This window comes from Anas platyrhynchos, chromosome 37, assembly GCF_047663525.1.
Source record: "Anas platyrhynchos isolate ZD024472 breed Pekin duck chromosome 37, IASCAAS_PekinDuck_T2T, whole genome shotgun sequence".
NCBI lineage: Eukaryota > Metazoa > Chordata > Aves > Anseriformes > Anatidae > Anas > Anas platyrhynchos.
In genome coordinates, this window is record NC_092625.1 from 3,703,131 (window position 1) to 3,717,579 (window position 14,449).

Below are 14,449 nucleotides of genomic sequence, written 5' to 3' on the forward strand. Positions count from 1 at the left end.
CACCACAACTCCCCCCAAAATGGCCCTGCAGCCCCCAAAATGGCTCCCACAAGTCCCCCAAAAATGGCCCTATGGCCCAAAACCCATAAATGACCCCACAACTCCCCCCAAAGTGGCTCTGCAACCCCAAAACGGCCCTGTGACCCCAAACCAGTGCCAAAATACCCAAATGACCACACATCTCCCCCCAAAATGGCCCCAAAATCCCAAAACGGCTCTGCAGCCCCAAAATGGCCCTGTGACCCAAAAACCACCCCAAAATGACCCCACAACTCCCCCAAAAATGTCTCTGGAGACCCAAATGGCTCCTACAACTCCCCCAAAAACGGCCCTATGACCCCAAAACCCCAATATGACCCCACAACTCCCCCAAAAACGGCCCCATGATCCCAAAACAGCCCCAAAACTCCCCCCAAACAGCCCCAAAACTCCCCCAAAAATGGCTCTGAAGCCCCAAAATGGCCCTGTGACCCCAAACCTGCCCCGGTGTCCCCAAACCTGCTGCACGGTAGGTATGCAGTGTCCCTAAATTGTCACCATGTCCCCAGCCCTGCCCCCTGACGGGTTCCTGATGTCCCCAAACCTGCTATATGGCCGATGTCCTATCCCATGTCCCCAAACCTGCTCCTTGACCGGTTGTAATGTCCCCAGACCTGTCCCAGTGTCCCCAGACCAGCCCCACAACAGGTTCCTGGTGTCCCCAAACTTGTCCCAGTGACCCCAAAAGTGCCCCGTGATGGGTACCCAGTGTCCCCAGACCTGCCCTGTGACAGGTCTCCAGCGGCCCTAAACCTCTTTGAAAGTCCTAAACTTGTCCTGCTGTCCCCAAATGTGCCATGTGACGGGTCTTCAGTGTCCCTGAACCTCTTCGAATGTCCCAAATTTGTCCCAGTGCCACCAAACCTGTCCTGCAACGTGTCCCAAACCTTGTCCCCATGCCCCCAAACTCACCCTGTGACATATCCCCAGTGTCCTCAAAGCGGTCCCAATGTCCCCACACCTGTCCCTATGCCCCAAACCCACCCCGTGACGTGTCCCCAAAGCTGCCCCAACGTCCCCAAACTTGTCCCAGAGAACCCAAACCCTAGTGCATCTCCAGTGTCCCCAAACTCATCCCTATGCCCCAAAACCCACGCTGTGACAGGTCCCCAGTGTCCCTAAAACTACTTTAACGTCCCCAAACCCACCCTGTGATGTATCCCCAGTGTCCCCATGTCCCCAGAGCTGCCCCAATGTCCCCAGATTTGTCCCAGAGCCCCAAACCCACCCTGTGACAGGTCCCCAGTGTCCCTAAAACTACTTTAACATCCCCACACCTGTCCCTATGCCCCAAACCCCCCCGTGACGTGTCCCCAGCGTCCCTAAAACCACTTTAACGCCCCCAAACCCCCCCGCGACGCGTCCCCAAGCCCCCCCCCCCAGCTCACCCCCTTTCCCCCGCAGCGTCACCACCCCGTACAACGCGGACTTTGACGGGGACGAGATGAACCTGCACCTGCCGCAGTCGCTGGAGACGCGGGCGGAGATCCAGGAGCTGGCCATGGTGCCGCGCATGATCGTCACCCCGCAGTCCAACCGCCCCGTCATGGGCATCGTGCAGGACACACTCACCGCCGTCCGCAAGTTCACCAAGCGCGACGTCTTCCTCGAGCGCGTGAGCACCCCCGGGATTTGGGGTGGTCCTCGGGGCATTTGGGGTGGACATCGCAGGATTTGGGGTGTCCCTAAATACCTCCTGAGGCTTTAGGGTGGCTTCCGAGGGCTTTAGGGTATCCCCCAGGGGTTTTGTGGTGGCCTCTGAAGGATTTCAGGTGGCCCTCGGTACCCCCTGAGGCTTTAGGGTAGCTTCTGAGGGCTTTGAGGTAGCCCTCAGGGGTTTTGGGGTGGCCCCTGGTGGATTTCAGATGGTCCTCGGTACCTCCTGAGGCTTTAGGGTAGCTTCTAAGGGTTTTGGGGTGGCCTCTGGAGGATTTCAGATGGCTCTCGGTACATGCTGAGACTTTAGGGTAGTTTCTAAGGGTTTTGGGGTGGCCCCTGGAGGGTTTTGGGTAGCTCTTGGTACCCCCTGAGGCTTTAGGGTAGCTTCCAAGGGTTTTGGGGTGGCTCTTGGGGGTTTTGGGGTGGCCCTCCGTACCCCCTGAGGCTTTAGGGTAGCTTCCAAGGGCTTCGAGGTAGCCCTCAGGGGTTTTGGGGTGGCCCCTGGGGGCTTTGGGGTGGTCCTCAGTACCCGCTGAGGCTTTAGGGTAGCTTCCAAGGAATTTGGGATGGGCCCTGAGGCTTTAGGGTAGCTTCCAAGGAATTTGGGGTATCCCTCAGGGGTTTTGGGGTGGTCCCTGGAGGATTTCAGGTGTCTCTCAGTACCCCCTGAGGCTTTAGGGTAGCTTCTGAGGGCTTTGGGGTGGTCCTCAGAGGGTTTGGGGTGGCCACTGAGGCTATAGGGTGGCCCTGTGATGTTTTGGGGTGGCCCCTGGAGGCTTTAGGGTGGACCCAGGGGCTTTAGGGAGCATCTCTGTGTTGTGGCAGGTAGGAATTGGGGATGTGGAGGGACATTCCTGAACTGTAGGGTGTTTTTAGGGCATTTTTGGGAGCACGTTTGGTTATGGCAGAAAGGATTTAGGTTGCTCTGGGGGGCATTCATGATCTCCAGGGTGAATTTAAGGCGTTTTGGGAGCACCTTCATGTTGTGGTATGTAGGATTTGGGGTGCTTTTGGGGCATCCCTGGTCTGTAGGATGTATTTATGGCATTTTGTGAGCACCTTTGTGTTGTAGCAGGTAGGATTTGGGGTTGTTGGAGAGCATCCCAGATCTGTAGGATGTATTTAGGTCATTTTGGGAACACGTTTAGCTATATTAGGTAGGATTTGGGGTGCTTTTGGGGCATCCCAGATCTGTAGGATATATTTAGGGCTTTTTGGGACTGGGTTTGGCTGTGGCAAAAAGGATTTGGCGTGCTTTTGGGGCATCCCTGACCTCTAGGATGCGTTTATGGCATTTTGGGAGCACCTTTGCATTGCGGCAGGTAGGATTTGGGGTGCTTTTGGGCCATCCCAGATCTGTAGGATGTATTTAGGGCTTTTTGGGACTGCGTTTGGCTGTGGCAGGTCGGATTTGGGGTGCTTTGGGGGCGTTCATGACCTACAGGGTGAATTTAGGGCATTTTGGGAGCACCTTTGCATTGCGGCAGGTAGGATTTGGGGTGCTTTTGGGACATTCTAGATCTGTAAGATGCATTTAGGGCATTTTGGGAGCACCTTTGTGTTGTGGCAGGTAGGAATTGGGGTTGTTGGGGGACATCCCTGACCTATAGGATTTATTTAGGGCATTTTGGGGCTACGTTTGGTTATGGCAGGTAAGATTTGGGGTGCTTTGGGGGCATCCCTGACCTCTAGGATGCGTTTATGGCATTTTGGGAGCACCTTTGCATTGCGGCAGGTAGGATTTGTGGTGCTTTTGGGACATCCTAGATCTGTAGGATGTATTTAGGGCATTTTGGGGGCACGTTTGGCTATGTCAGGTAGGATTCAGGGTGCTTTTGGGGCATCCCTGACCTCTAGGATGCATTTAGGGTATTTTGGGGCCACGTTTGGTTATGGCAGGTAAGATTTGGGGTGCTTTGGGGGCATCCTAGATCTGTAGGATGTATTTAGGGCATTTTAGGAGCACCTTTGTGTTGTGGCAGGTAGGATTTGGGGTTGTTGGGGAGCATCCCAGGTCTATAGGATGTATTTAGGTCATTTTGGGGACATGTTTAGCTATAGCAGGTAGGATTTGGAGTGGTTTTGGGGCATCCCTGACCTCTAGGATGTATTTAGGGCTTTTTGGGACTGCGTTTAGCTGTGGCAGAAAGGATTTGGGGTGCTTTGGGGGTATTCATGACCTACAGGGTGAATTTAGGGCATTTTGGGAGCACCTTTGTGTTGTGGCTTGTAGGATTTGGGGTACATTTGGGACATCCCATCCCCTTACAAACACTTGAGGCCGCCACGGCACCACCCCACCAGGCTCCTACCGGGGCGGTGCCGCCCCATGGGGGTATCGGGGTGCCTTTTGGGGCCGCTATAGGGTTTTTCCCCCGCAGGGCGAGGTGATGAACCTGCTGATGTTCCTGTCGACGTGGGACGGGAAGGTGCCGCAGCCCGCCATCCTAAAACCCCGGCCGCTGTGGACGGGGAAACAAATCTTCTCCCTCATCATCCCCGGGCACATCAACTGCATCCGCACACACAGCACCCACCCCGACGACGAGGACAGCGGGCCCTACAAGCACATCTCCCCCGGGGACACCAAGGTGTGGGGCTGGGGGCACCCTGGGGTGCTCGGGGAGGGGGTTGGGGGGGAGCTGAGGGGGGTTGGAGAGGCTTTGGGGGGGTTTTGGGGTGGTTTTGGGGTGGGTGGAAGGAGCAGGGGTTTTGGGGACACCAAGGTGTGGGGCTGGAGGCACCCTTGGGTGCTCGGGAAGGGGTTAGGGGGGAGCTGAGGGGGGTTTGGAGAGGCCCTGGGGGGAGTTTGGGGTGGTTTTGGGGTGGGTGGAAGGAGCAGGGGGCTTCTGTGGGGTTGTGGGTACGAGACTGGGGTGGGTGGTGGGTGCTGTAGGGGGACTGGGTGGGAGGTGGGGACGGTCTGGGGGGATTTGGGGTGGTTGGGGGAATATGAGGGTGGTCTGGGGGGTTCGGGGTGGCTCTAGGGGTTGTTGGGGGGATGCAGGAATGGTCTCGGGGGAGTCTGGGGGAATGTAGGGACGGATTGGGGTGGCTCTGGGGTGGTTGTGGGGCATGGGAATGGTCTTGGGGGGCTTTGGGGGCTTTTGGGGTAGCTCTGGGGTGGCTGTGGGGACAGTCTGTGGGGTTTGGAGCGGCTCTGGGGCTGTTGTGGGGACATAGGGCTGGTTCTGGGGGTGGTTTTGGGGACATGGGGACAGCCTGGGGGGTTTTGGGGTGGTTGGGGGAACATGGGGAAGGTCTGGGGGGCTTTTGGGGTGGCTTTTGGGGGGGATTTAGGGTGGCTCTGGGGAGCTGCAGGGTTTCGGTTTGGAAGCGCCGAGCGGATGAAGGGATCCCGAGGGCTTTGGGAGGAAACCCAGGGGCACCCTTGGGTGGGTGCCAGGTGCTGGGGGGGTGCGGATCCCCCCCCCTGAAGCCCCCCGCCCTATTTGCAGGTGATCGTGGAGAACGGGGAGCTGATCATGGGCATCCTGTGCAAGAAGTCCCTGGGCACGTCGGCCGGCTCGCTGGTGCACATCTCCTACCTGGAGATGGGCCACGACACCACGCGCCTCTTCTACAGCAACATCCAGACCGTCATCAACAACTGGCTGCTCATCGAGGGTCCGTGGGGCACGGGGCGGGGGGGCGCGGGGGGGTCCCGGCCCCGTTTTGGGGTCAAAACGGGGTCCTGGGGGTGTGGGGAACCCCTCAGAGCTGCGTTTCCTGGTGAAATTGGGGAGCTTGGGGGGGCTTGGGGGGCTGCTGGGCTCGTTTCTTGGCATCGGGGTCTTGGTTTTTGGGCCCTTATAGGGTCGGGAGTTAAGGGGGGGATGCCCCGGGGTGGGGAGCGCCCCCCCTGACCCCTTCCCCATCCCGCCCCCAGGGCACACCATCGGCATCGGGGACTCGATCGCGGACGCGAAGACGTACCAGGACATCCAGAACACCATCAAGAAGGCCAAGCAGGATGTCATCGAGGTGGGGGGGGGGATTTGGGGGGCTCCTGGGGCTTTGGGGTTGCCTCTGAGGCTATAGGGTGGCCCTCAAAGGTTTTGGGGTGGCCCCTGAGGCTTTAGGATGGCCAGAGGGGGGGCTCTGGGGCCACCCCTGAGACTATAGGGTGGCCTTTTGGGGGGCTCCCGGGGCATTTAGGGGGGCCCCAGGGCTTCTGGGGAGTTCTTTGGAAGGCTCCCCAGGCCTTTAGGGGCTTTTGGGGTTGCTCTTGGGATTTGGGGGGGGGCTCCTGGGACATACGAGGGATTCCCAGGGCGTTTGGGGTCCCCTTCAGGATGTCTGGGTGATGCTGGAGCATCCCCTGGGTGGGATTTGAGGTTCCTGGGGGGGGACCCCCCGAATTCTGAGGCTTTAGCAGCAGTTTTTAGGGTTTGGCGTCTTTTTCTGTGCCTCTTGCGGCTCCTGGGTGATTTTGGGGTCCCCTACTGATGCTATAGGGACATTTTGGGGCACTCACTGACCCTGGCACACTTTGGGGTGCTCCTGGGCGTTTTGGACCATCTCCAGTGGCTCTGGGATGCTTTTGGGGTTTCAAGAGCACCCCTGGTGATGCCAGGAGAGTTTTGGGGCGTCCCCAAGGCATTTGGGGTGTTCCCTGTTCCCTTAGGCCCCTTTGAGGATCCCTGGTGCTGTTTTGGGGTGCTCGGTGCTTCCTCTGGGCTGATTTGGGGCTGTTACCTGGGCTTTTGGGGGCGTTTTTGGGGTCCAGTTCCTGGGGTTTTGGGAGTGTTTTGGGGGGCTGATCCCCAGGATTTTGGGGACCACAACCTGGGGTCTTGGGGGCATTTTTGGGGGCTGCTCCCTGGGGTGTTGGGGTGTTTCTGGGGGCTGCTCCCCAGGAATTTTGGGGACCAGTTCCTAGGGTTTTAGGGGTGTTTTCGGGGGCTGCTCCCTGGGGTTTTGAGGGAGTTTTGGGGGCTGCTCCCCAGGGTTTTGGGGACCACTCCCTGGGGTGTTGGAGGCATTTTTGGGGACCAGTTCCTAGGGTTTTAGGGGTGTTTTGGGGGGCTGCTCCTCGGGCTTTTTGGGAGCTGCTCCCCAGGGTTTTGGGGGCGTTTTGGGGGCCGTTCCCTGGGCATTTTGGGGACCAGTTCCTAGGGTTTTAGGGGTGTTTTGGGGGGCTGCTCCCCAGCGTTTTTGGGAGCTGCTCCCTGGGGTTTTGGGGACCACTCCCTGGGTTTTGGAGACATTTTTGGGGCTGCTCCCTGGGCATTTTGGGGACCAGTTCCTAGGGTTTTAGGTGTGTTTTCGGGGGCTGCTCCCTGGGGTTTTGGGAACCACTCCTTGGGGTTTTGGAGTCATTTTTGGGGCTGCTCCCTGGGCATTTTGGGGACTAGTTCCTAGGGTTTTAGGGGTGTTTTGGGGGGCTGCTCCTCGGGCTTTTTGGGGTCTGCTCCCCGGGGTTTGGGGGATGTTTTTGGGGGCCGCTCCCTGGGCATTTTGAGGACCAGTTCCTAGGGTTTTAGGGGTGTTTTGGGGGGCTGCTCCTTGGGGTTTTGGGGCAGTTTTGGGGGGTTGCTCCCCAGGGTTTTGGGGACCACTCCCTGGGGTTTTGGAGGCATTTTGGGGGACCATTTCCTAGGGTTTTAGGGGTATTTTGGGGGGCTGTTCTCTAGGGTTTTTGGGAGCTGCTCCCTGGGATTTGGGGGGGCGTTTTGGGGACCGCTCCCTGGGGTTTTGGGGTGCCCTGCTGACCTTTTGGGGTCACAGGTGATCGAGAAGGCTCACAACAACGAGCTGGAGCCCACGCCAGGGAACACGCTGCGGCAGACCTTCGAGAACCAGGTGAACCGCATCCTCAACGACGCCCGCGACAAGACGGGGTCCTCCGCCCAAAAATCCCTCTCCGAGTACAACAACTTCAAGTCCATGGTGGTGTCGGGCGCCAAGGGCTCCAAGATCAACATCTCCCAGGTACGGGGGGGCTTCTGGGGGCTTTTATGGGGTCTGGAGGTGGGCAGGAGGATCTCAGTGGGGTTTGTTGAGGGTTCCTCGGGGGTTTTGGGAACCTTTGTGGGGTCTTTTTGGGATGCTGTGGTTCTGGTGGGCACCAAGAGCTCCAAGGTCAACGTTTTCCAGGTAGGTGGGGGCTCTGTGAGGTCTTGGGGGGCTTCTGTGGGGTCTGGAGGTGGGCAGGAGGATCTCAGTGGGGTTTTGTGGACCTCTGTGGGGTTTTATGAACCTCTTTATGGGGTCTTTATGGGAGGCTGCAGTGGTGGTGGGCTCCGAGATCATTGTTCTCCAAGGTATGCTGGGGTTTTATGGGGTCTTGGGGGGCTTCTTGGGGGTCTGGAGGTGGGCAGCAGGCTCTCAGTGGGGTTTGTTGAGGGTTCCTGGGGGGTTTTGGGAACCTTTGTGGGGTCTTTATGGGATGCTGTGGTGATGGTGGGCACCAAGAGCTTCAAAATCAATGTTTTCCAAGGTACGTGGGGGTCTTGGGGGGGCTTCTGTGGGGTCTGGATGTGGTCAGGAGGTTCTCAGTGGGATTTTGTGAACCTCTATGGGGGTTTATAGACCTTTATGGGGTCTTTATGGGAGGTTGTGGTGCTGGTGTGCACCAAGATGAAGATTTCCAAGGTACGTGGGGGCTCTGTGGGTTCTCAGGGGGCTTTTGGGGGCTCTGGAGGTGAGCAGGAGGATCTCAGTGGGGGTTGGGATGGTTCCTGGGGGGTTTTGTGTGCCTCTTTGGGGTCTTTTGGGGATCTGGTGGTGTTGGTGGGCTCCAAGATGAATGCTTCCCAGGTAAGTGGGGGCTCTGTGGGGTCTCGGGGGGCTTCTGTGGGGTCTGGAGGAGGTCAAGAGGATGTCAGTGGGGTTTTGTGGACCTCGGGGGGGGGGTTATGGACCTCTGTGGGGTCTTTATGGGAAGCTTTATGGTGCTGGGCACCAGGAGAACGCCCCCCAGGTACCTTTGGGACCCCTCCAGGCGCCTCAGGGGTCTGGGGGCTCTTGTTTTGGCCCCCCAATGACCGATCCCACCCTCCCCGCAGGTCATCGCGGTGGTGGGGCAGCAGAACGTGGAGGGCAAGCGCATCCCCTTCGGCTTCAAGCACCGCACGCTGCCCCACTTCATCAAGGACGACTACGGCCCCGAGAGCCGCGGCTTCGTGGAGAACTCCTACCTGGCCGGCCTCACGCCCACCGAGTTCTTCTTCCATGCCATGGGCGGCCGCGAGGGGCTCATCGACACCGCCGTCAAGACGGCCGAGACCGGTCAGCATCCCCCCCCCAGGGGACCCCAAAATCCTTTGGGGCCGCCCAGCTATCCCCAGATGTCCCCCAGGACCCTCAAATAATCCCCAGATGTCCCCCAGCTGATCCCAAAGTCCTGCAGGACTCCCAAACTATCCCCGGATGTCCTCCAAGGACACCCAAACAATCCCCAGATGCCCTTCAGGGGACCCCAGCATCTTTCAGGACCACCCAAATAATCCCCATATGTCGCCAGGGGACCCCAAAATCCTTCAGAACCACCCAAACTATCCCCAGATGTCCCCCAGGATCCCCAAACAATCCTCAGATGTCCTCCAGGGGACCCCAGAGTCTTTAAGGGCCACCCAAAGTATCCTCAGATGTCCCCCAGATGATCCCAAAGTCCTGCAGGACTCCCAAACTATCCCCACATGTCCTCCAAGGACCCTCAAATAATCCCCAGATGCCCTTCAGGGGACCCCAGCATCTTTCAGGACCACCCAAATAATCCCCATATATCCTTCAGGGCCCCCCAGACTACCCCCAGGGGACCCCAAAGTCCTTCAGAATCACACAAACTATCCCCAGATGTCCCCCAGGGGACCCCAGAGTCCTTCAGGACCACCCAGACTGTCCCCAGATGTCCACCAGGGGGAACCCCAAATCCTTAAGGACCACCCAAACTATCCCCAGATGTCCCCCAGGATCCCCAAACAATCCTCAGATGTCCTCCAGGGGACCCCAGAGTCCTTCAGGGCCACCCAAACTATCCCCATATATCCCCCAGGGCACCCCAGAATCCTTCAGGGCCACCCAAAGGATCCTCAGATGTCCCCCAGATGATCCCAAAGTCCTTCAGGACTCCCAAACTATTCCCAGATGTCCTCCAAGGACCCTCAAATAATCCCCCAGATGTCCCCCAGGGCACCCCAGAGTCCTTCGGGGCCCCCCAAACTGGAGATATCCTGGGGGATATCTCCAGATATCCCCCAGGACCCCCAAACAATCCCTATGTATCCTTCAGGACCCCCAGAAAGTCTTTCGGGACCCCCCAAACCATCTCCAGATGCTCCCTGGGACACCCAAACAATCCCCACATGTCTTCCAGGGGACCCCCAGAGTCTTTGAGGACCACCCATATTGTCCCCAGATGTTCTCTGGGACCCCCAAACCATCCCCAGATGTTCCCCAGTGAATCCCAGAGTCCTTCAGGGCCCCCTAAGCTATCCCCAGATGTCCCCCAGGACCCTCAAGCCATCCCCAGGTGTCCTCCAGGGACCCCCAAAGTCCCCAGGAATCCCTCAAACCCTCCCCAGACGCCCCTCAGGGACCCCCAAGCCCTCCACAGATGTTCTTAGGGACCCCTGGAGTCCCTCAGGGAACCCCAATCCCTCCCCAGATGTCCTTCAGGGACCTGCAAACTCCCCAAATCCCCCCAAACCCTCCCCAGATGCCCCTCAAGGACCCCCAAGCCCTCTACAAATGTTCTTAGGGACCCCTAGAGTCCATCAGGGACCCCCAAACTCTCTTCAGATGTCCTCCAGGGACTCCCAAAGTCCCCAGGACTCCCCCAGACCCTCCCCAGATGCCTCTCAGGGACCCCCAAACTCCTCAGGACTCCCCCAAACCCTCCCCAGATGCCTCTTAGGGACCCCCAGACTCTCCCCAGATGTCCTTCAGGAACCCCCAAACTCCTCAGGATGCCCCCAAACCGTCTCCAGACGCCCTTCAGGGACCCCCAAGCCCTTCCCCTGGCCCCCCCATGCCTGACGGTGCCCCCGGCCCCCCCCCAGGGTACATCCAGCGGCGGCTGATCAAGTCGATGGAGTCGGTGATGGTGAAGTACGACGCCACCGTGCGCAACTCCATCAACCAGGTGGTGCAGCTGCGCTACGGTGAGGACGGGCTGGCCGGGGAGAGCGTCGAGTTCCAAAACCTCGCCACCCTCAAACCCTCCAACAAGGCCTTCGAGAAAAAGTGAGCCCCCCACACACACCCCGCCCCACCTTCTGGGGTCCTAAATCCCCTCCTCGCTGCAGTTTTGGGTCTGTTTTGGGGTCCCCAAGATGCTCCTCTGCAGAAATCCTGCTGCTTTGGGCACCTTTTGGGGTCCCAAATTTGCTCTTCCATAGAGCTGGGTCCACCTTGAGGTTCCCAGGCTGCCCCTCCTCAGAGAAGGGCATGTTTTGGGGTCCAAAATCTCTTCTTCCCCACAGTTGGGTCCGTTTTGGGGTCCCCAAGATGCTCTTCCCTGGAACTGGGCACGTTTTGGGGTCCCAAAGCTACTCTTCCATTGAGCTGGGCCCATTTTTGGGTTTCCAAGCTGCTCTTCCCCTGAGAAGGGCACATTTTGGGGTCTCAAATATCCTCTTCCCTGAAGTTGGGCCCATTTTGGGGTTCCCAAGCTGTTCATTCTCAGAGCAGGGCGTGTTTTGGGGGCCCCAAATCTCCTGTTCCCTGCAGTTGGGTCTGTTTTGGGGTCCCCAAGATGATCCTCCCTGGAATGGGGCACATTTTGGGTTCCCAAAGCTGCTGCTCCTCCCCTGAGATGGACCACGTTGGGGTCTCACCCCCTTGAGCACATCTCGGGGTCCTACATCTGCCCTTCCCTGGAGTTGGGCCCATTTTAAGGTTCCCAAGTTCTTCTTCTCAGAGCAGGGCATGTTTTGGGGCCCCAAATCTCTTCTTCCCTGCAGTTGGATCCGTTCCTCCCTGGATCAGGGCACATCTTGGGGTCCCAAATCTGCCCTTCCCTGGAGTTGGGACCATATTGGGGTTCCCAAGCTGCCCCTCCTCAGAGCAGGGCACGTTTTGGGGTCCCCAAGCCGTTCCTTCTTGGAACTGGACACATTTTGGGGTCTCAAATCTCCTCCTCCCTGGAACTGGGAGCGTTTTGGGGTCCCTAAGCTGCCCCTCCCCAGAGCAGGGCACGTTTTGGGGTCTCAAATCTTCTCCACCCTGGAGTTGGGTCCATTTTGGGGTCCCCAAGCTGCTCCTTCTTGGAACTGGACACATTTTGGGGTCCAAAAGATGCTTCTCCCTGGGACTGGGCCTATATTGGGGTTCCCAAGCCATTCTTCCTCAGAGCAGGGCACATTTTGGGGTCCCCAAGATGTCCCTTCTTGGAACTGGGCACATTTTGGGGTCTCAAATCTCCTCCTCCCTGGAACTGGGCGCATTTTGGGGTCCCCAAGCCTCTCCTTCCCCGGCTCAGGGCCCCGTGGCGGGGGTGACCCCACACACCGAGGGCTCCCCCGTCCCCGCACAGGTTCAAGTTCGACTACACCAACGAGCGGGCGCTGCGGCGCACGCTGCAGGAGGAGCTGGTCAAGGAGGTGCTGAGCAACGCCCACATCCAGAACGAGCTCGAGCGCGAGTTCGAGAAGATGCGGGAGGACCGCGAGGTGCTGCGCGTCATCTTCCCCACGGGGGACAGCAAGGTCGGCACCCCACAGCACCCCACATGGCCCCCCAGCCCTGCCACTGCCCCTTTTTGGGGGTTTTGGGGTGCTGCCCCTGCTCCTCGTCCCCTTTTTGGGGTGCAGCCACAGGCCATGAACTTTTCAGTGCACTGTAAGCACCCGTTTTAGGGTGCTCGCCCCTTTTTGGGCACAATCTGTGCGTTTTAGGGGCACAGAGGAGCCAGCACCCTCTTAGTTTTGGGATAAGGGGGAACCTGACCCTCTCCGTGCCCCCCTGATTTGGGGTTACTGTTCCACCCCCTGCTCCTCGTCCTCTTTTTGGGGTGCAGCCACAGCCTACAGACCCTTTGTGCAGTTTAAGCACCTGTTTTAGGGTGCTCGTCCATATTTGGGCACAATCTGTGCATTTTAAGGGCAGGGGGGAGCCAGCACCTCTTATTTTGGGGTAAGGAGAAGCCCCTGGTGGTGCTGACTCTCTCCATGCCCCCTAGATTTGGGGTTACTGTTCCAAAATCCCCCCCAAACTGGGGGCATTGAGCTGCCAGCACCCAGATTTTGGGGTGCTCCTGCAGGGGGGAGCTTCGATGGAGCTGTCCCCTCTAATTGGGCTCCCCATTTCAGGGGGCTGGCCCCCACTTTTTGGGGTTCAGGCATCCCTGTGGCCCTGTTTTTTTCGGAGGGGGAGCTGATACCTGGTTTGGGGGGACACTGAGCTGGTTTTTGGGGTGCTGATGTCTGTTTTTGGGGTGCCGCCCCCCGTTCCAGGTGGTGCTCCCCTGTAACCTGCTGCGCATGATCTGGAACGCCCAGAAGATTTTCCACATCAACTCGCGCCTGCCCTCGGACCTGCACCCCGTCAAGGTGGTGGAGGGTGAGTGGGGGGGTCCTGAGCCCCCACGGGTGCGCTGGGGGGGTCTCGGGACACCCATGGACCCCACAGAGGGGCTGGGGGATTTGGGGACCCTCGCAAGGAGCTGGTGTACGCCCAGGAGGAGGGCTTGGGGGTGTGTGGGGACTTGGAGACTGCTAGGAAGCAGCTTGGAGCCCTCTCAGTAAGGTTTTGGGGCACTTGGGGGACCCCCAGGAAGGTTTTGGGGTACTTGGAGACCCTCAGGAATCAGCCTGGGGACGCTCAGGAAAGTTTTGGGGGAATTTTGGGACACACAGAAGGAGTTTGTGGGACCCCCAGGAAGGTTTTGGGGCACTGTGAGACACACAGAAGGACTTTGAGGACACTCAGGAAGGTTTTTGGGGTACTTGGGGGACACCTAGGAAGGTTTTTGGGTACTCAGACTGTTAGGAAGCAGCTTGGAGACACCCCAGGAAGGTTTTGGGGCATTTGGGGACCCCCAGGGAGGTTTGGGGGCAATTGGGGACCTCCAGGAAGTTGTTGGGGGCATTTAGGGACACAGAAAAGGAGCTTGAGGACCCCCAGGAAGGTTTTGGGGTACCTGGGGACCCCCAGGAAGGTTTGGGGTCTTTTGGAGACCCTCAGGAGTCAGCTTGGGGACGCTCAGGAAGGTTTGGGAGGAATTTTGGGACACACAGAAGGAGCTTGTGGGACACTCGAGAAGGTTTTGGGGCACTGTGGGACACACAGAAGGACCTTGAGGACCCCCAGGAAGATTTTGGGACACTTGGGGACCCCCAGGAATGCCTTGGGGGGCCTCAGGACCCCCCCCAAAAACACAACCTGGGACCCCCCAGCCCAGAAACGGGGCACTCAAAGCCCCCCAACCCCCAGGAAGCTGCCGAGGGGGAGCCCCCAGCAGCTCTCCGGGCACCTGGGGACCCCCAGAAGGGTGCCGGGGACCTCCTGGGGGGGCGTCCTGGGCGCTCCCTCACCCCCCCCTCGATGTCAGGGGTGAAGGAGCTGAGCCGCAAGCTGGTGATCGTCAACGGGGAGGACCCCCTGAGCCGGCAGGCGCAGGAGAACGCCACGCTGCTCTTCAACATCCACCTGCGCGCCACCCTCTGCAGCCGCCGCATGGCCGAGGAGTTCCACCTCAGCGGGGAGGCCTTCGACTGGCTCCTGGGGGAGATCGAGTCCAAGTTCAACCAGGCCATCGTGAGTGGGGGCTCTGGGGGGGATTTGGGGGGGATTTGGGGTGAGGACA

At 58.9% G+C, this 14,449-nt stretch overlaps 1 protein-coding gene across 1 annotated transcript in view; it reads left to right on the top strand.

Moving 5' to 3' along the window:
- POLR2A (RNA polymerase II subunit A) overlaps positions 1–14,449 on the top strand; it is a 37,985-nt gene that overhangs the window by 12,275 nt on the left and 11,261 nt on the right. The window contains exons 10-19 of the mRNA XM_072032187.1: positions 1,444–1,654; positions 4,080–4,289; positions 5,157–5,325; positions 5,588–5,682; positions 7,429–7,632; positions 8,709–8,931; positions 10,704–10,887; positions 12,179–12,350; positions 13,098–13,203; positions 14,195–14,400. Of these exons, the coding sequence (XP_071888288.1) occupies positions 1,444–1,654; positions 4,080–4,289; positions 5,157–5,325; positions 5,588–5,682; positions 7,429–7,632; positions 8,709–8,931; positions 10,704–10,887; positions 12,179–12,350; positions 13,098–13,203; positions 14,195–14,400 (1,780 nt within the window). The remainder of the gene's footprint in view (positions 1–1,443; positions 1,655–4,079; positions 4,290–5,156; positions 5,326–5,587; positions 5,683–7,428; positions 7,633–8,708; positions 8,932–10,703; positions 10,888–12,178; positions 12,351–13,097; positions 13,204–14,194; positions 14,401–14,449) is intronic.